The sequence below is a fragment of the Phalacrocorax aristotelis genome, chromosome 11, assembly GCF_949628215.1.
Source record: "Phalacrocorax aristotelis chromosome 11, bGulAri2.1, whole genome shotgun sequence".
In the NCBI taxonomy this organism is placed as follows: Eukaryota; Metazoa; Chordata; class Aves; order Suliformes; family Phalacrocoracidae; genus Phalacrocorax; species Phalacrocorax aristotelis.
Genome location: NC_134286.1, coordinates 16,575,508 through 16,596,213, shown reverse-complemented (window position 1 = coordinate 16,596,213; position 20,706 = coordinate 16,575,508). Strand labels below are relative to the sequence as shown.

Here is a 20,706-nt window from a genome sequence, read left to right as displayed (position 1 = left end):
TGGACCCCTGGGACATCTAGTATGTTTTAGTCAAGCTCAAACTGTCATCTTGTTTCTAGTGAGTCGTGTGTAGGGATTGAATCTTAGGAGAAAAGTACCGAAAGACTGAAAAGTCTTAGAGAGTGATGAGGCCTTAAATGTACCTCTGTCTGCATTCACAATGCAGGTCTCTGGTGGAGGATCAAAGGAAGCAGAGATAATGCAAGAACATTGGTTCGTAACATGGTAGTGTTTTAGCACTTTCTGAGATCATACTTCCAGATGTTGTTTTCTTTTACTAGTAGGATCTTAAAACCAATCAGACATTGAAGGAGAGGTACCATGGGGATAGGATTTCTCCTTATCATGCATAGGAGTTGGTATTAGAATTACAGTTATAACAGCAAGCAAAATACAAGACAGGAATGTTTGGATTTGTGCCAAGGACAGGTACCCCACACACAAGCTGCAGAATCACTGCGCCGCTTGGCCTGTGGTTCAGGGAGCAACTGCAGCAGTGCCAGCCACCTGTCAAATTCTTCCTTTTCTGGCATTGCTCTCTCACTTAACAAACTGATAAGAAGAAAAAATGCAAAAACTTTGAAGGTTCTGTGATTTGTAACTTCTGAGAGTGATTTACACCATAAGCAGGAATCTGACGTTTGCCAGACAGTGACCCCAAAGGTGTAGCTGTGGTCGTCACCCAGAAGTAAGTTAGCACTTGAATGAAACCTTGAAAGAGTAAGAAATAATCCATTTGGTTTTAGGAAAGATGTTACATTTGTGTGATCTGAAAAAACCAATGATAATAAATCACTCATTTTTCCTTAAGCAGATCAGCAAACCATGACCTTATTGATCTGAGCGAAACAAGTTCAGTAACCAATGAAACTGCTTGGTAACTGTTATGTGAAGTGTGAAATTTAGACAGGAATAAATTTATAAAATTCTGATGAGGAGAGAGGAAAGCAATCAAATGCTCAGTTAAGTCTGAAAGCCAATAACGTAGCACATTCTTATAGCAGGTAGTAGTGGATCTGGTAATGCATTAATTGCTGTGGACCTTCAGATGGACAAAGAGAGGGTGGTGTAGTTATTGCTGCTATTGCTTTAACTCAGAACGAGCGAAGATGATGTGAGAGTTGGCCCACACAGTCCTGCAGTAAGTATTGCAGTAACCCAATGAAAATGTCATTAGAAGAGCCAGCGTGTTTAGGTGCATTGGGAGAGGTCTAAGTCTGAGCTCTGCTGTTTCCTGAGCACCGCTTTGGTAACAGCACTTCCCAGCTTTTTTATCTGCCACCGGAGTCTTAGTTCTGAGACCAAATTCATAGAACTTTAGTGTAATAAAAACCCAACACATAATGAAAAATGAACCTGCAAGAAAAAAAAAATCTCAAATCCTCTTGTATAAATATGCAGTTAAAATTTAGGGATTTTGTCAATCTAGTAGATATAAAGCACTCGGCCACTTTGCTGCCTCCTTCCTCTTTATATGAAAATTGATGAAGGGGGGGAAGGTTCCGTGCATACTAAAACCAAAATTATTTCACTTGACTCTTTTAACAAAGCACCCTCACTAGCAGAAACACAAATGCCGAAGGTAAAAGTTTCTTCCAAAGTTGTAAATATTTCCTCTAATTTGAATTAATCCTTAGGGCTGATGAATTGTCTTGAATCCAAAACAAGATGAAAAATAATGTAGGGATTGAACTTCAATTTCAAATATCATTCTTATCCATTTCTTTATATCCCACCTTTTCCCTCTTGTCCTTGCTTCGAAGTCAAGCCAAACTCAAAATTTTGCTTGCTTTTGTTTTGAGACCTGTTAAACTCCCTTGGTTTTCCCTGTGGTTTTCTATTGGATTCTGAGCTGGCTTCAGCTTGTGGTTCAGAGCCAGTTCCAGGTGGCCTGGGGATTGCAAATGCCTTGCCATCAGAACAAAGGAAACTGCTTTGTGAGCTCTGGCAAAGCTAAACCTTTCTTCACATTTCCAGTTGAGAGAGTAGGCCCAGTTTATAACTAGTCCCTTGAAACAGGGAATTACATCTTAGTTTCCGTGTGAAAACATAAGACACTTGAATTTTTTTTTGTACTATGGAGTGATTCTTTCTTTCTTTCCCTCTTCTTGTTCCCCATATGACCACTGCTACCATCTATAGAAATGGAAACCATTGGAAGTCGACTCCCCTGGAAAATGAGTGGTTTGGAAACCTTTCAGAAAAGACAAACCATTAGAAGACCCACTTTCAGACTCATGGGCTTATTTCCTTTACATGCAGAAAGTGGGCTGTCTGCAGTCTGCCAGGTTCATTTGGGTTCCAATATTCTCTACTTGTATGCAACTGAGATCACCACTGAAAGCCCTCCAGCATCTTCCTCATCCACCTGGAAGATGCTTCTTTCTTGTTCCTTTTAGCCACTGATCCTGTCAGCAAAACCAGGTTGTCAGCTTTGCTATTGTTATCTGTTGTTCATTGTGTGCTCCACCTTTCCTCATTAAATACAGTCACGTAACCTTTCCTTTGCAAACTGCTGGGAGCACTGACCTCCCTCACCAAGCTCTGTGACCATGTACTGAAAAGAAAAGCAGATCCTCCTTTTTATAATTCATAGGCCATCTGTTTAGCTTTAAAAAGAAAAGCAGTAAATGTAGGATTCGTGCTTGTCACTCTCCACACCCTTAAAAAAAAAAAGAAAAAAATTTAAAAAGACCCTTACCATAAACAACTTAAATGCAGCTCATCAGGGAGAGCCCTTGCAGACACAGAGGTCCTGAAAACACCTGGAAAGAAAGAACTGGATCCCTCCCAGCACAGTAGCTCTGTGGGCTTCCTGAGGGACTTCTGTGGTTGAGTTCCCACCCCTCAGTGGCCTGTGTGGTTGCCGGCACCATAATGTTCCTGCCTGTTTACCCAGGTGGTAAAAACAATTCTGTAGTGACCATCAACTGCTTTGTGATCCCCTTCCTGAGTTCTCCCTCCAGCTGTCACCTTCTAGAGAGCCCCTTTATGCTCTGGGCCCCGCAAGGGAGGGAAGAGAGCATGTTCCCATGTGCCAGTGAAACCAAACACATGTTTTTCTGCAAATTGCAGTTCAGATTACAAGGGGTTTTTCTGTGCAGAAAAACTAACAAATTCCTGCATAGAACGAACGTGGTCAATTCCATGGCAGTCTGCTGGTTAAAACGAAGGGGATGTATCTTTTTAGGAAGCTCTGTCTCATTGCATCTGAGCTGACAGAAAAAGGGTAGCCTTGGGAGTCTCCAAGAAAAAGGCAGCACAGACCCATTACGTGCTCAGAGGCCTGAGTGGTGAAAGCCATACCATCCTGGGGAACAGCTTGTCTAGCGCAGGGAGGAATGGCTCATGTCTTCTGCAAACTTCAGCTCCCAGCCTTCTGCCTCAAAATTGAGAAAAACAATGAGGCTGATCGAACTGCTGTTTCCTTCTGCACATGACTGAATTATAACTGGTATCCTGAACCGACTAGGTTAAAGGAAGGCTGCTGCTTCATTCACTCCAATTCCTGCAGAAGTAGCCCTTTTCTGAATTATCAGCAGTAGCACTAACGGGAGTGGCAAGTAAAGAAACATTCATTAAGCTTTTGAGTCTGTTGCTGTTGGCTTAGTGAGGGCTTTCTTCATCAGGAGCCTGAATAGCTTTATTGTCTTAGTCATGGAGTGAGAACAAAAGTGAGAGTGCTCACCAGGCACTCAGTTTTCTCAATTCTACTCAATTCTAGTTGTAACTAATGAAAAAGATACTATATTTTTAGGTCGTGGTTCCAGGAAGCATTTTAAATAGAAGTAGCCTCCAGCACTGCTCAAAATACAATCTAAATAATGCAAGATTGTTAGCAGAAAATACAGCACTATTAAATAACACCAAGTAATGGACACTATTAAAAGTCATTATTCTTGATTAGCCTGGATCATTATTACTGAGTGCATGTGACCTTATCTGTACTCAGTAATACTTGTAGTCATTCAGGAATGTTAAATAATCATTAGTGATTAATCACTATTGATTATACTTAGTGGTTGTATCCATATCTTGTGGATTTTCAGTACTGTATCAGGAAGCATTGAAACTTTCCAAATATGTTTTGTTTTCTTCCTACCTACAAAAAAAGGTAACCCTTTTCAAAAGCAAGAAGTTTGGGAGAAAGTTGACTTCTATTCCCTAAATCATATAAGTATTTCTGAAAAGCGCATACAAAATGATGCAATTTTTTATGTCCAGAGGACTTTTGTTTCAGGTAAAATATTACATTTTGTGCAGTTTGTGAGGATGAGACTTTTTGATAGCCTCTCAACTGAAACTCATCATGGCAGTGTGCAAAGTAAGCCTTTCCACTTTGAGGTGAGGGACAGAGAAAATACCCACCGATTTTAGTACATAAATGTACAGGTGGCATTTTGAAGAGGAGTGGGTAGGAAGGGGGAAGTCTGTGGTTCTGCTGAATACATAACACTAACAGCGCTGAAAAAGGGAGGTTTCTGAAGATTGCCTGTTGATTTGCCTTGCAAATACCTCCTTCTGCAAATACCTGCTCATGGCACACCTTTGAGAAGAAACCATTTGCACAGTTTTGCCAGTTCTTGTTTAGCGTGAAGCTTAGAGCCATGATGTATTGTCCCTATAGACCTTTTTATTTTCTTCCTAACTACAGGCTCACTTGACAGAGTGACACGTTGAAACATTGCATAAGAAAAGATTTGTTACGGAGCATGTTGGCTTTTGGTTTGTTTTTTGGTGTGGTTTGGTTTTTGTTTTTTTTTTAATTAAAAGCATTGTCTTGAGTCTAATTGGAGGGAGTAAGCGGCTGGTATCATTAGTGTCAGGATTTGACTGATGGATCACTTTCTGGGTGACCAGGGCAGTTTTTGTCTGCTGTGCCTCCCTCTTGCCTCAGCTAAACCAGTTTGTGATGGAAGAGGCAGTGGCAAAGTGGCATTGCCTGCTGCAAGAGCTCTCCACAGCTCCCTTTGATGGGAGTAGCCACCCAGCATGTCAGTTTTACTCGAGGCTTTTTTAGTTGTGGTGCAGTCAGTTAAAATGACAAAATGATGTGCGATGGGAGGAAAAACCTCATTACACTGTCTCTTGTACTTTGTAGTTTGCTTTTAAAGAGCTCTGTTCGCCATCACAACTAATGAAGGGCAGAAGCTGATGTTCTGGGTTGCAACAATCCTGTGCAAAGTGCAAATGCTTCACAGTAACACCACGGCAAATGCCAGTTTCGGAGATTTTCATTGTGTGTCTGATAGCTCTGTTACAGATGCAAGTCTGAAGGAATTTACCTTAGTCCCATTTTTATGATTATGAGGCACGGGAGCTGGGCTGGTTGTATTTATTCTACCCTGATATTATGAAAAACTAGGTGTAGCTTGCCATCTGCTTACCTGGATTTAACTCTGTCAGGGTTCTTTGGTGATAGAGCAGGCAATGGTTTGAAGTGCTAAGGGATTAAATTTTTTAAGATTTTAAGGCCAAAATGTATCCGTGTAACCAGCAGTCTGACTTCTTACGTATCTACACTGGGTGCCCGTGCCCCCGGGCTGTCAGCGGGGCGGCAGGGTCCCCTCTGAGGAGAGCTGAGGGGCTGCCCGTGCCGGACATGGCCGGTTCCAGTGGCCCCACCGCAGGGCACGGCCGAGCCCCTCAGCAAGGCTGGCGGCGCCTCAGGGAAAGTGTGTTTAGGGAAGGGCAAAACGCTGCCGGGCAGCGAGGGGTGAGGGGAAAAGTGTGAGACACAGCCCTGAGACACCGAGGGGTGGGCAGGGGGAGGGAGGAGTGGCTCCAGGCCCAAGCAGAGACCCCCTGCACCCATGGAGAAACCCTGGGGGAGCTGGTTTTCCTGGCAGGAGCTGCAGCCACGGTGGGCCCACGCTGGGCAGGGGAACATATGAGGAGGAAGGAGCGCAGAGAGGAGCCGTTACGGACAGACTACAACCCCCCATTGCCCACCCCTGCACCACTTGGGATGGGAGAGGTAGAGGAGTAAAAAAAGGAGGTGAGGGGAATGTAGTTTAGCTTTTTTGTCTTTCTCACCATCCAAACCTATTTTAATTTGCAATTAATTAAAATCATTTTTTCCAAGTTGACTCTGTTTTGCCCATGACGGTAATTGGTAAGTTATCTTGTCTTTATCTCAACCCACAAGCTTTTTAATCTTATTTTCTCCTCTCATCCTGTTGACAGGGAGTGAGAGAGCAGCTGGGTGGGCGGCTGGCAGCTGGTCCAGGTCAACCCACCACATTATCACATGCTGTAGGATTTTATATAGCATTTTATATGGAATTTATATAGGATTTTATATTCCTCCTCCTTCAGGGGGAGGAATTCTTCCTGCATGATGTGCTTTTACATCCAACATGTAGCCCTTCTTCTCAAATGCACAGCACTGCATGCTGGAGTGAAATCTCCTGAAGGTGGGAGAGAAAGAGGGAGAGGAGTGTGTGTGACACACAGAGGAAATGGGACAGTGTATCCTGACCAACAGTTGAGATGCCAACAGGTTCCTGGGTTCATAGACTTGCAAGCTTGGAAGAGCTGCTGTGCTGGGTTAGATCACTTGTTAACAAAATTTCCACAGGAGTCTTCACAGTAAATGAGAAATCAGCCTTTACATTTTCTAGTAATTCCTCTGTGTTGGAAATGCACAGCATGACAGTCACTATTTGAATGTGTCGCTGAAGTGTTTGTGAAGATGACAGCATAACAAAGAAAGTTACTGTGCTGCAACAAACATGGTAAAAAGGAGGCAGGATAAATGAAAATATCTTTCTGTCCCTGCAGAAACTCAACATATTGCATGAAGGTGTCCATGTCCTTGACGGTAGCTGAGAATGAATCCGGGCTTTGCTACAACAGTAAGATCAGATATCTGGAAAAATCAGAAGTCACTAAGAGAAAGACAATCTCCTGTCCTGATATTGAGGATTACAAAACAGCCAGTCAAGAGCCCGATGTGGTGTGGTACAAGGTAACTATTGCTGTCTTATTGCTATTGTGGTGAAACTATACAAAACTTCCATTGTTTTCAGTCTGAGGCATAGAGATGGCCTTTTCTGAGCCCGCGGTGGTTTGTGACTGCTCTGGAGGATGCTCTCCCAGTATTACAGAAGTAATACTAAAGTACAGGCAAAACTACCCAGCACAGTCATTGTCCAACAGAAATCAGCATCAGTGAGGATGTTCTGTGCAGGAGGTCACGTGATTTCTCTAACAGCAATACCACATTTCCAAACCACTGTGCCTCTGTACCAGTTTCCACCTTAGTGGGATGTCTCCCTACCTCATACTGTAGCAGAAACAAAGGGAGGCAACCTACAATGGAGCCAAAGGTGTATCAGCACCACCAGCTTCAGCAGTGCTACCCAATTAATTTTTATGAAGTCTGTTGGGTAATTTCACCAAGGCTTGTTAATTTTTACCAAAGTCCACTGGGTAATTTCACAGAGATGCATTTACTTTTGCTGAGGTTCATTGAGTAATTTTACTGAGGTCTGTTAATTTTAACTGAGGTCTGTTAGATACTTTCACTGCTTGTCAGGTACCTTGGCTGGCTGTACCTTCTCCAAGGCCTGTCAAGAATTACAACCGCTTTCAGCAGCAGATGTATTGATGATGTGTTTTTGTAGCTCCCCAAGAAAACAGAAGAATGGCTAAAATATGGATTGTCGGGCAGACATCAGGTACCAAGACCATAGCAGGGTCTGGTAATCTTTACCTGTTGTCTGGACTTGGACCAAAGTTTGATATTTGAAAAGCCCTCCAGTATGAGTTACTGCAAGAAGCAGTGAAAAAGAATAAAGAGCTGAGAGTCAGAGGGAACAAGAAATAGTTGGGCAAGAGGGAGAGCTCAGTGGGGTCTGTGGAAAGTAGAGTTTGGAGCGTAGGGATAAAGGCAGAACGAGTTTAGGACAAACTTGGTTCAGGTAACAAAGACAGAAACACACAAACTAGTTGAATCCTAACTTTTGAGTGCTTTATTTGCCAACCTTAATAACATTAGTTAAAGATAGTTATTTTGTGTGAAATAAGTATTATGTGCAGAGCTGCAGATTTTTTCCTCCTTAGCAGGTTGCATCAGAAAAGAGCAATTATAAAAGTTGTCATGTATTTCTATTTTTTACAGAATTCTCACATGTTCTATTTTATAGTAACAAAACATGTGCCATAATCCACTGTTAGTATAAACAAAATTTTTCTTTCAGCCATTGAAGCTGTTTCTCTCAGCGTATGGGTGGATACCTTCAGTGCTGTTCACACACAAAATATATGTATTCAGTTAAGTCTGAAATCTTGGAAAGTAGAGGGTACTAGAGAGAAGGTGTTTCTTGCCCCTCCTGCCTAGGTGTTATTGAACACCAGATCACTGAACATCTCATTTATTTGTAAGAGCACGTGGCAAAAATAGTCCAGCAGGAATAATCTTCAGCTGTTATGGAGCAGAAATCAGTTTAAGGAAGGTGCATGTACAACCCTGCATCAGTGATGCTTTGTGCTGACCAAGAAAGGGAACGGAAGGGTCTTTGTTCCATATACCCACACACGTTATCTGGGTTGCATACACAGGTTGTGTGACACCAGGCTGGAGTGTGACAGCTGACTGACAAGTCATCACCGTGGTGAAACTGAGCGGTAGTGATGTGATTGGATGGCAACAGTGAGACAATCAAAGCCGACAACCCTTTGTCTGGCTTGATAATGAAGGGAGGCATTAGTGGAATAACCTACTACATGTACCTCCTTATCCATGATTAACAATAACGTGCTATCTGTTCACTACTTAGACAACACCTGTGTTATGTGGACCTGAGTCAGTAATGTGAGATGTCAATATCAATGTTATGCGGAAGGTATATATGTCAGGTTGTCCCTTGAAATTTATTCCTGAAACAGGGTTTTGGAAAAATATTCTAATATTCCATTAATTCTCTGTTAATAGAAGAACAGAAGAAAACCAGAATAACTGTTAATAGAATTCTGCCTATTCAAAACAGCATAAACCCAGTTTCTAGAAAATATATAATTACTTGGATTTCAAAATAATATGATGAGTACTGAGGTAACCCCTACAAACCACAGTCTGGGACTTAGGATCATGGTCTGTGAGGCAACATGTAACAAAAAGCCAGTCCCTTCTCCCAAAGAATAGTGTGAAGTGATGTTCTACTTTAGGATCTGACTCCCGCTTTCTGAAGAAGGCATCTGCTCCCAGTCACAGCCCACTGAATCCTCAAGTTTTTCCCCTCCACCTTTGCGATTGAGTTTGACATGCACATGCAGGTGTAATCAGCTATCTTCTTGTGCAAATCTGCTCCAGAGGCACTGGGTGCAATTCCTTTTCATTATGATGAAATATTTAGAGAAGATTTTCATCCAGGAGGAGAGCGTAAGTTGACCAAAATGGAACAGAAGATAAATATGAGGAAGTCCTTGAGGTTCCTTCTTTATACCTTTGGCTGAAAAGATAAATCCTTGCGCTCATGAGAACCTGCCAGTTCACTGGTACTCAGGGAGTTTGGACCTGTGACTGATGACATACCGTCAGACAAGACAGTAATGGTGCAAGCCCACTGTGTGCAGGACTCACCCTGTCTTCCAGAAGGCTTCTCTCTGTGGAGAGATTAATGAATCTGAGCCAATAATTGCATCAATTTACAGGGAGTTAACTGTAATTTAAACACAGTCTTAAAATAATTATGCCTGAATAGATTTCCACATACACACCCGGTAAGTAATAAAACATTTGCTATGAGGATTTAACAGTAGTATGAACTTCACTTCTGGCTAGAATTATGCTGCATGAAATATTTATTTTTAAAGATTTCCACGATTAATGCTATTGATATACGCACAGCTCTGTTACGCCTCTTAGAACTGTTTTGACAAGAAGTATAAGGATTTTTTAAAAATAAATGTATGTGTCAAGGCATGATTGAATGAATGGGATTTAACAGTAAGAGCAGTTTCACCAAAAATCAGCTGGCAGAGGAAAAAGGCATATTACATCTAGAATGTGGAGTCTTAATCCATTTCCACCATCTCTTTTCTACTACTGGGATGAAGGAAGGGCTGTGAAAACAATCAAAATGTCAGGTCAGGTAGTTGTTATCTACCCTACAAAAAAATACAGTTGTTGAGGTACTGCCACTTAAATTTCAAGGAAGAGAAAAAGAACCATAAGAATGCACAACTTAATTATTGGGGGGAAAGCCCAAAATATTTAAGATGTCTAAGGAGAAAAAATAGGCCAGAGAAGGAAACTTTCAGATTCTTCTAGCAGGTAAACAGGGTGCATATCTGAAATATGCTTACTTTGTTTATTCTCAGAATTGTGTTCCTTCTAAATTAGGATTGAATAGAACTGAATCATATTCTTTGCCCAGTGTTCAGATTTAGTTCCCCCAAGTCAGGGGTTGATGCACCTTTAAACAGGACTGAAAAATTGAGTGCAAATCAGAAAGGATTTAATGGCATTTTCTGGCTCAGGTCTGTGTCCTGCGTGAGTCTCGACTCAGTGCAATTTAGTAACAAAAATAAGCTCTGATTCTTCTTAGCACAGCAGATAGGATCTGCATTCTGATCATGCTCTGTCATCAGTGTTAACTAAAGTCCACATGCAAGACAAGATTACGCTTTCCTTACAACTGTACTTTGGAAACAGAAAGATAACCTGAACACTCAGTTACCTGCAGTAGAATTGCACAGTTTCAGTATTCAAACATGTTGTAACTGAATTTGGCGTACTAGGGATAGGGATAAAAGCTTCAGCACTCCATTTTCAAGTGCAAGGCCAAAAGCTCACAGTCCCATTTTTTTTTATTTCTTTGCTATTATCCTTTAATTTAGAAACTGACATTGTGGATTTGGAATGTGAATGGAGCCCCATGAAGAAATTGTGTTTGTGTCATTCTGATCTCTTGTCATGCATGTCAATGCATTTTCTTGTTTGGTTGTTTTCTTAAGAGAAAGCTTTGTTCTATTTTGTTTGCTGTATTTCTGACACTGCTGTTGCAGACGAGCAGAAAATGGGGCATACGTCTGGGCTATTTACATGAATCTCTGAAGCTGCTGAGCCTGATGTAACTGATGCGAGATTATTAGTTGCAGTCTGAGAGCTTATTCCATGTTGGCACCTCACGAGAAGGGATAGAGGGGCATTAAAGGTACTTGGGCCCTGTGTTGGTTTGTGTGCTCTGAGTACAGAATTAGCCAGAGCCTCCCAAACTGTTGGGAGCACTACTGTTTTACAGAACTGAGGAGAGCATGGTTTTGTTTGCAGGCAGAACAGGCTTGATGTTAAAGGTATTGAGATAACTTTATATATATAATCTTATAATCTTATATCTATCTTATATATATAATCTATATATTATATATAGAGATTATATATATAGATTATAGATATAGATATAGATTATATATATTCTATATATATAATCTTAAAGTACCATTTTAAAGGGACAATGATAAGATTGTGCCTATGCTTTTAGTTCAGAGCATTCCAAGAGGTATTCGATCATGAACACTGTTAGCATGGAAAGTGACTGATGTAGCTGCAAGGATACAGAATGTTAGGAAGGGGAGAGCCTCTTCTTGCACGGTATCACACACTATACAGAAGGACTCAAATGCCATTCCAGTAGGACCACAATTCGTAATGATGAACCTAAATCTGCCAGATATCAGCTAAGGTCTGCCTGGCAAAGTCAGTGAGAGTTGCAGGCCATCAGTACCATGTATTCCCTCAGAGGGTGCACGTGGGGGTGATGTTACTAAGAGCCCAGTGGTGGGAAAAGGCTGAATCGGAGTGCATCAGGTGCCAAAGAAGCCAGTGATGAGAAACAAGTCCATAAGGAAACCAGGCTTCCTGAATTCTCTTGCTCACAAAACTGCTGTTGTTCTGCCTGTTTTCTTCTGTTGGTAAATGGTTCTAGCCTGAGACTGTGTGTAAAGTTTGCCTTCAGGCTAACTCTTAACAGATGTTGCCCTTACTCCCTTCAAACCAAGATGTATTTTAATGGTCCATGCTAAAGTAGAGGTCTTGGCAGTTTTTCATCATGAAAAAGAGAAGATACTTAACCATTGCTTCAGGGCACCACGTATTAAACACGGCCCATGTGATACAGTGGGAATTAGTGAACCGTAAAACATTTGTGTTTAATTTCTGTCTTCAATTTAATTCCAGTTTCAGGTCTCTGTGCTTTCTGAAATTATATTTGGATTTGAATTGCAAAATATATTGATGGTTGTTTACCTATGTATAATAACGAAAATCTGATCAGACAGCACTGTCTTCTGTCATACATGCTGGGTAATTTTGGCAATGGATTTTTTTCTGCAGGAATGTAAACCAAAAATGTGGAGAAGCATTGTAATTCAGAAGGGAAATACTCTCTCAATACAAGAGGTCCAGGAAGAAGATGGAGGAAATTATACCTGTGAACTGAAGTTTGAAGGCAAGCTTATACGAAGAACAGTTGAATTGAAGGTTACCGGTAAGAATCTTTGTTCTATGCCAATAGGAAAAATAAAGCTTTGAAATAATAAGAAAAAGTTTTTTTCACATTTCTTGCTTCTGTTTGATAGAAGTAAGTCCAAACCAAATCTCAATAGCCGAGCAGTCCCAAACTAGGGGAAATTTATAACAAGATCTTATAAAATTCCACAGAAGACTACATCTACCTCTTGCTCTGTACAAAACCTGGAAATGCTGGTAATAAAGCAGAAGGTAGGGTGTACCTAAGTCCTCCCTATATGCTGGAAGTAATTCAGACTCCAGTTTTGTCTTCAATGCTAAACAGAGGGAATGTTGACTGAAGCTGTAGAACAGGCTTTTGGTGAGGTTTGTGCTAGAATAAAACAGCCAAAAGAGACACTTTGAGCAATTAATTTTTTTTTTAGTGATTGTTCCATATTTTTAAGCTTTAGTTTAATTTGTGATGATCAACCTCTCTCATCTAGGGTTTGTCTTTAGTGAAGAGTGTGGCAAAACCCATTGCAAGGATGAAGTTAGGAACATTGGACTGTCAGGGGGAAAGTAACCCGATTCTCAGGAGATCATACATTGTGTGTTTCTGATTCCATGTAGTAATCTACTAGTTGACAGTATTTTTCTGTCTCCTTCCGTCAGGTACCAGAAATGAATTGGTAAAATAGTATTACCTACAAATATATTCCTGATTCCTTTCCATTCCACTGTACAGCATGCCATCTATAGTTATTATTTTGCCTTCAGTGTCTGTGGAACTTTGCAAGTATCTGAAAAAGCTGAGTGCTTTTTCAGCCTTTCACACAAAACCGTATCAACAAATGGTTATGTATTTTCCCATCTGTGTTTCAACATACTGATTAAAATGGGGTCCTACTTATAGCAGTGATAAGTAGAATTCTACTTTCTTATATGAAGCTGAATTAGTCCATGTAGTATTTCTCATGTGTTCTTGAAATACAATTCTTTCCTTTGTTTTGACTGAAATCCATTTTCCTTATCATTATTCCTTATTTTAAATGAGTTGTTCTCCCTTTGTGCCAGATTCATATATCATGTTGATTCTTTATTGTCCATTTTTGACCATGGACAGAGCTCTAAAGTATTGATTTGACCTACCTGACCCCAGACCTGTCAAATGAAGATGTAATACCTGCCCTGTGGATAGTTGCTGTCCTAGGTAGCATGCTGCTCTTCAACCAGAATATGAACTAAGTGTGACAAAGTGAAAATGAGATGCATCTAATTCAATTCCCCATGATGGATATTCTTCAGATAACAGATATTCTGTGTTCTCCCTCTCATCATGACCTTGCTAGAACTCATGTGTTCTCTTCATTATTTGAACAGTGTGGTGGTATATTCATGGTTCACAATTTAATGAATTTGTCCTAAACGAACTATAGTATCTATTAAAGTTGTTTTATTAAAATGTTTATGACCTGAATTGTTAAAAATGTAAATATGGACTGTGCAAATGTTCTCCTTTTTGCAAAATGCTTGAGAACCAGGAGATTGTTCCCCTTGTAATTTGGTGTGAAATTATTTTATTAAATTTCCTTTAGCTTCTAAAAGCACATATGTTAGTAAACACCTTTTGTAGATTTAAGTTTTTGGGAGACATATCTGATGTTATGAGTTTGCTGGTTGAACCTCCCTAGATACCTGGAATAGGCTAGTAAGTTTATGTAGATGATGACCTGAAAATATGGATTAGAACTACGAATGTAATACATAGAACCATGTAAGCATATTATCTTATAGCTTGGTGCTTCACCAAGTTTCTTTCTCCCGTTCCTGTTTTGTTTCAGTTTGTGAATTTTATGTGCATGTGGGTTTAGATCTTTATGGGGGAGAGGTCAAAGAAAACTCATACAACAACCAGCAGTGAATTACCTGTGTTGTGTGGCTGGCCCTGTCGGGTGGAGGGTCCTGAGGCAGATCAGATCACAGACTGGGAGCAGGTACATGAAATACTCAGGGACTTTGTGGAAGAATATGTCTCATGGGAGGCAGAAAGAAAACTATGTACAGGTGTAGCTGTTGACACACAGCCTGAGAGTTTGCTTTCCCTGTGGCTAGTGCAGATCTAGGTTGGAGGCACCTCTGGGAATCATCCCATCCAACCCTCAGCTCAAGCAGAACCAGCTACAGCAGGCTGCCCAGGGCTGTGCCCAGCTGGGTTTTGATTATCTCTGAGAATGCAGACCCTATTACCTCTCTTGGCAAAGCTGCCACCGTGTTCAACCATCCTCACAGTGAAAAAGATTTTTCTTAAATTTAAACAGAATTTGTTTTGTTTCAGTTTGTGTGCCCATTGCCTCTTATTTTTTTTCACGGAGGACCATTGAGAACAGTCTGGCTACATCTTTAACCCTTCCCACCAGGTGTTTATACACATGGATAAGTTCCCAATGAACCTCCTTTTCTCCAGACCAATCCACCCCAGCTCTCTCAGCCTCTCCTTGTAAGGTAGATGTTCCAGTCCCTTAATCATCTTTGTGGTCCTTCACCGGACTTGTTCCAGTATGCCCATGCCTTTCTTGTAGTGGGATTGATGTCGCCCTGGGCCACACTGTTCACCTGCCTGAAAACTGAGTTCTCATCAAAATACTGTACCAGGAGGAGGTAGGCTGGGACCAGGGCTCAGGCTGCTGAACCTGCTGGTCTTTATAAATCACTGGCAGCGAATACTGCTGAAGGCTCACCAGCAAAGCTGTGGTAGAGTTGTCTCTGCTGTGCTGCAATGCAGATATGGAGAAAAGGATCTTGCCTACTGTTTTCTTTTGCAGGAACTTTCTAATGCTGTTTCTAATGCTGTTACATATTAACGTGCCTGAATTGGCATTTATTGGCAAGTGCCTGAGTTCCTCTAACAGTAAAGATTTTGAACAGCAAGACCCTGTGGGCTGCTGCTAGCAGCCATGGTAACCTGAAATTGTTATTAAAGAGTTATTCTGAAAGTGAAACAGGCAACTCCACATCTCCCTCAAGCAAGGAGAGCTGCACTGCCATGGAGAGAGAGGAGGCGGGGTTAGATTCCCTGTAGTCTTTCAGGCATTTGCTAAAGTACACAATACTTGAAATGCCACTTAAGCCAATTCAGTTATTTACTTTATCTCTTGATTGTAAGACAAGGATCTTTCTTTGTTTAAAGTTGAATCAAATCTGGTACGTGAGGTTTTAAGTCCTTTTTGGAGATTCTGGTAGTTATGGAAGTAGCGATATGAAATAACTGATATTCATAGGTAAATGCAGTATGGGCATCTAAAGAGTGAGACTTGAAATCAGAATAAGTGGAGTGTTGACATAGCAGGAATGGGAATAACAGAAGGCTTCAGGAAAGTTTGAAGGTGCAGGAGCCAGAAGCACCATTTTAACTTGCTGTTGGAAAAGGTAATCAGAAGAGTTAATGATATCCAGGACCAATGCAGCAGCTTTACTGAAGAAGTGATCCCACAAGGCAGCCTGATCAAAGTTAATTGCAGACAAGAGAGCAGTGGTGGACTAAGTGAAGAAGGACTGTGTATTTGGTATTCATATTAGTGTTGCTTAAGCATTTATTTCAAGTAGAGTCTGCTAGGTGAGAATTTTAATTAGGGGCCAAGCCCTGCTCTTATTAGTTATCCAGCGATTACTTAAGCAAAGTTCCAGTGAAGTCATTAGAGCTATTAGAAGGTGCTGCCTTAACTTCCTGTGCCAGAGCATCAGAGCAGTTGTCTGAGTGGCTGCGGCTGTGCAAGGGAACTGCAAGGACAGCATGTGCCAGTCCCCAGGCACTGCTTTTGTCAGATCCAGGCTTGCCTTCTCACTTGTGCAGACCCAAACGAAGATCTCAGTGGCTCAGTTAGAGGTAGAAGGGGCATTCCTGCTTCCTTTCTTCTTCCTGTGACTAAGTCATGATACTAGCTACTATGAGATAATTTGTAAGAAAAAAAATCTCTGGAGTCACAGATGGAAACTGAAAGCCATCAATGTAACTCCTGGCCACAATAAGAAAGACAGAGATCTGGGTTGTATTAGTAGATGAGAAGAGCACAAAACAAACTGGTAAAATGGCATTTGTGGAAACGTGTAGTTTGACTGCACATGGAGTACTGTATGTGGTTGGTAATATTATCATATAGCTTTGATGGTTAAGGTACAGGTGAGTGGGATTAAGATTATAAAAGGCTTCAGAGGCTATAGCTCTTTGGGGTTGTAAGGAAGAGGCTTGCAGCCTAGAATATATTCGGAAAATATTTTGATGACAAAGTATTTATAGGGACAAAATCCTGAGCTACAATACAGCACTAATGAGCACTGCCTAAATCTTAGTGTTTGGGTGCATTTAACAATCATAGATTGTCAACAAAACAGCTTTTTCATCACTCTTTCTTCATGGGTTTGTTATATTATGCAGACAGATGTGAAACAAGTCTCGTCAGCCTTTTTTGCTGAAGAAACATGACAACAGCGTTATCTCTTAGCAAGTAACATGTAACCCTTCAGTCAATGTAAAAACAAATAATATATATATGTTTTCACTTTGCTTCTTGGTAGTTTTGTTGTGGACAAACGAGAGAAATTAGCAAATGTGATCCAGGGTTCTAAAGCCTAAAAATGTAACAGAAACTTGGGTTTTAATTAGATAATAAATTAGAGTCCACCCACATAGAAAAGATGAGCATACTAGTATAAAGTTACAGATAATCAACAATATCAGAATTTATTAGTTTTTAGAAAAATTACAGATATTCAGGAATACCAGAAATCACAAGCATTTTAATTAGTATTTTTAATGCCAGTGTTTATTGAAGAACAATTATATTATTCAGATAAAAAGGAAAACCCAAGCATAAAAAGTCATGTCGGTTTTGAAAGGCAATTTAGGCGACCTCCCGCTTTCCCCAACCCTATCAACAAATTCGCTCTGTCTTGATACAAAGCAATGTTTCAATAGCTTTTGGGATGAAAATGTGCAATTAAGGAGAATACCTGCTATGTTTATCTGCTGGTTCTGCACTCTTTTTTTAGTTTTAGAACACTGGTCTGTAAGGAGGCAGGCTTAGAAGAAGATGTAAGCAGATGTACATTGGAGGTTGGGAAAGGGTTGACCCCCCTGGGAAAGGAGCAAGCCCTGCTCTCAGGTCCCAGGTGTCCCCTGGAAAATGGGGCTATCATGCAGGGATGTGCTTTTCCACGGACAGCTATGCTAGTGGGAGAGGTTGCCTTGTTCCTTCTGCGCTCTGTGAAAAGAGGTGATTTGTGAACTTGTACCGGTGAATTATTTTCCAGTTTGATAGCAGAAGCTGCCCATCTGACCAACTTCATAAACTGCTGGTGATAGATTGCAGTGACGTGCAGGAGTTACTGGGCCACTCTGTCCAGCAGCCTTATCCTCCAAGTTTCCTTCACTCTCTGTCATATTCTTCATAGGCTGCTGAAATGCCTGGCTGTTCCTAAAAGTCATTTATGCAGCAATATTTGTTTTGACCATCATAAATGACAAATTATTCCACACGGTTACATGGATTGAATGATTCTGCCTGAATTCACTCTTTGCTCATAGTTTTTCAATTAAATTCTTTCAAATCTTATTACATTGCCCACTTTTCAAATTACACCTGCTGCTGTTGCTAGATTTTGTTTGTGTGTTTGGGACCCCTTTATTAGCACAAGCAATTGATGGTGATTTGCTGTTATTAAGCCAAGGGGGTGAATTGGATTTTGAAATGCAAATGATTAGTCATACTCTCCGGCAGCTCTAGGGACATACAGAGGCAAGCTACCACAGAAAAAGTGAGGATATGAGCTAAAATGTACATCCGCTGTTTGGTGGTAGTTACTTTTTTTGCACATTTTTAAGCCTCTAAACTGGGTATGCTATTTTACATTATTTGTAGCCTAATCTAGTGACACATTGCCAGGAATCAATGGGTGCTGATCAGTACAAATTTACACCTGCATTAATCTGTAATTGCACCCTAAACCTTATTAGTTTAAAGTAGGTAAAGTATTATCAACAGAATCATACAAATGACATGATGACTGACAACATTTTTGGCTGTTGACAGTCTCCAGAACGACCACAGCAAAAAGTGTTAAGATAAATTAAAAGCTTATTTGAACTGCACTGAAACATGTCCTTTGGAATTCAGGTGATTGTAAGGGATTTACTTTTATAATGTAAAATATAAGAATTGTTATTTGCTTAAAAATCTGAAGACATTTAACTATAATTCTATCCCAACAGCATTATGTTTTGGCACAAGCAGTTTAGTAATCTGCAGTGAATATATGAAATGTTATAGTATTGCTTTAGTAGTTTATTGTGGTTTAACCCCAGCCAACAACTAAGCCCCACCCAGCTGCTCGCTCGCTCCCCCCGGTGGGATGGGGGAGAGAATTGGAATGGTAAAAGTGAGAAAACTCACGGGTTGAGATAAAGGCAGTGTAATAGGGAAAGCAGAAGCCGCATGCGCAAGCAAAGTAAAACAAGGAATTCACTCACTCCTCATGGGCAGGCAGGTGTTCAGCCATCCCCAGGAAAGCAGGGCTCCATCATGCATGTAATCGTGACTTGGGAAGGCAAATCCCATTGCTCTGAACATCCCCCCCTTCCCTCTTCTTCCCCCAGCTCTATATGCTGAGCATGATGCCATGTGGTGTGGGACATCCCTGGGGTCAGTTGGGGTCAGCTGTCCCAGCCGTGTCCCCTCCCAGCTCCTTGTGCCCCTCCAGCCTCCTCACTGGTGGGGTGGGGTGAGAGGCAGAAAAGGCCTTGGCTCTGTGCAAGCCCTGCTCAGCAGGAATGGAAACACCCCTGTGTTATTTTCCAGCACAAATCCAGAACACAGCCCCATACTAGCTACTGCAAAGAAAATTAACTCTGTCACAGCCAAAACCAGCACATAGTTACTTATCAAAAAAACCCCTGCTTTTAGCTCTAAAAGGTCACTGAGCTCTGAATATTGGTGTGCAGATGGGAACTGAATATACATAAAAGCAGGGCCAACATAAGACACCAGTTAAAAAAACAGGTGGCTAAGGAATAAAAGTGGATGAACTTAAAGTATTCAGCAGAGTTTTCTGCATGCTGACTGGGATGGGAAGTGTTTGCTGCATTTGGAGCTGTTTCCCTTTTCCTGGAAACAGCTGCTCCTTCTAGAGAGCTCTTTTTTTAGCTCCACATCTCCAAATGAAAAATTTCCCCTATTTAGTGTTCACCAGAATTGTATCGCATCTAAAGTGATGTTGAAGCTGTCAGCAGCTGTTGGACACAGGAACATGCTTTTCCTTCTTTCCTTTCTCTCCCAGCTTGGCAGCTTTAGCCCTTCTTTCCCCACCATGAACAATGTTCAGTTCACTCTCAGTGCTTGGCAGTCCTCTCCCCTCTCTACATATGGCCTAGGGTGCCTGTCCCCCATCGTATCCCATGTGAGTGCTCTGGCTAGAGCTCACTCTTGGCAGGAAATGTACTGTTTCCAGCCGAAGGCCCAACTTCTGCTCTCCGTAACTTCATGGAGAGCTGCTGGAGTGCAGTCAGAGAACATTGGTGCTTTCTACTTTAGAGCCCAATTTTGTACTTAACAAGCTATTTTTATCTGTAAGCTGTAACTCCCCCCTGTACTTAGTAATATGGACAGCAAATCACTGTGCAAAATGCTTCCAGAGTAAGGGTGTGATAGATGTTTGCACCGCTTCCTTGGCTGATGTGAGGCCATATCTCATGCCTTGGCCTCAGGAGGACACAGGGAGATGGGGGCTCACACTGTGGCTTCCCTGATGTCTGCCCATGTGCTGCACTGGGCATTAGGTATCATTCTCTAGTAGTGTCACAAGGTAAGATATAATGATTAACTGACCAGAGCTGCTGAGCTCAAAATAAAGTACGCATTTTCAGACTTCCATCAAACATAGCGCAAGCAGTTAGGAAGGGTAATAAGCATGTGAGATTTTCACAGTGACTTATATTTCCTTTTTAATTCATGGTGTTAGTACATGCCATTGGGCAATGGACAGTATTGGTAGAGGTAGAGGCAGCAGGGCCTTCATTCCTTCCAGAAAACACCTTTTAATATTTTTTTCGGAACAGAACTTTTACCAGTGTTTGAGTCCAAAAGAGAATAAATGAAGAAAAATCTGGAGAAACCTATTCTTGGGGGGAAAATACTTACAAAAAACAAAAGGCAAAGAGAAAAGCAGCTTGCTTGTAACTACAGTTCTAATAACTGTAG

General features: G+C 41.2%; 1 protein-coding gene across 9 annotated transcripts in view; it reads left to right on the top strand.

The window, feature by feature from the left end:
- IL1RAPL2 (interleukin 1 receptor accessory protein like 2) overlaps positions 1-20,706 on the top strand; it is a 395,811-nt gene that overhangs the window by 208,558 nt on the left and 166,547 nt on the right. For all 9 annotated transcript variants that reach the window (XM_075107082.1, XM_075107086.1, XM_075107083.1 and 6 more), the window contains 2 exons: positions 6,784-6,970; positions 12,341-12,494. In XM_075107082.1, coding sequence (XP_074963183.1) covers positions 6,784-6,970; positions 12,341-12,494 — 341 coding nt within the window. The remainder of the gene's footprint in view (positions 1-6,783; positions 6,971-12,340; positions 12,495-20,706) is intronic.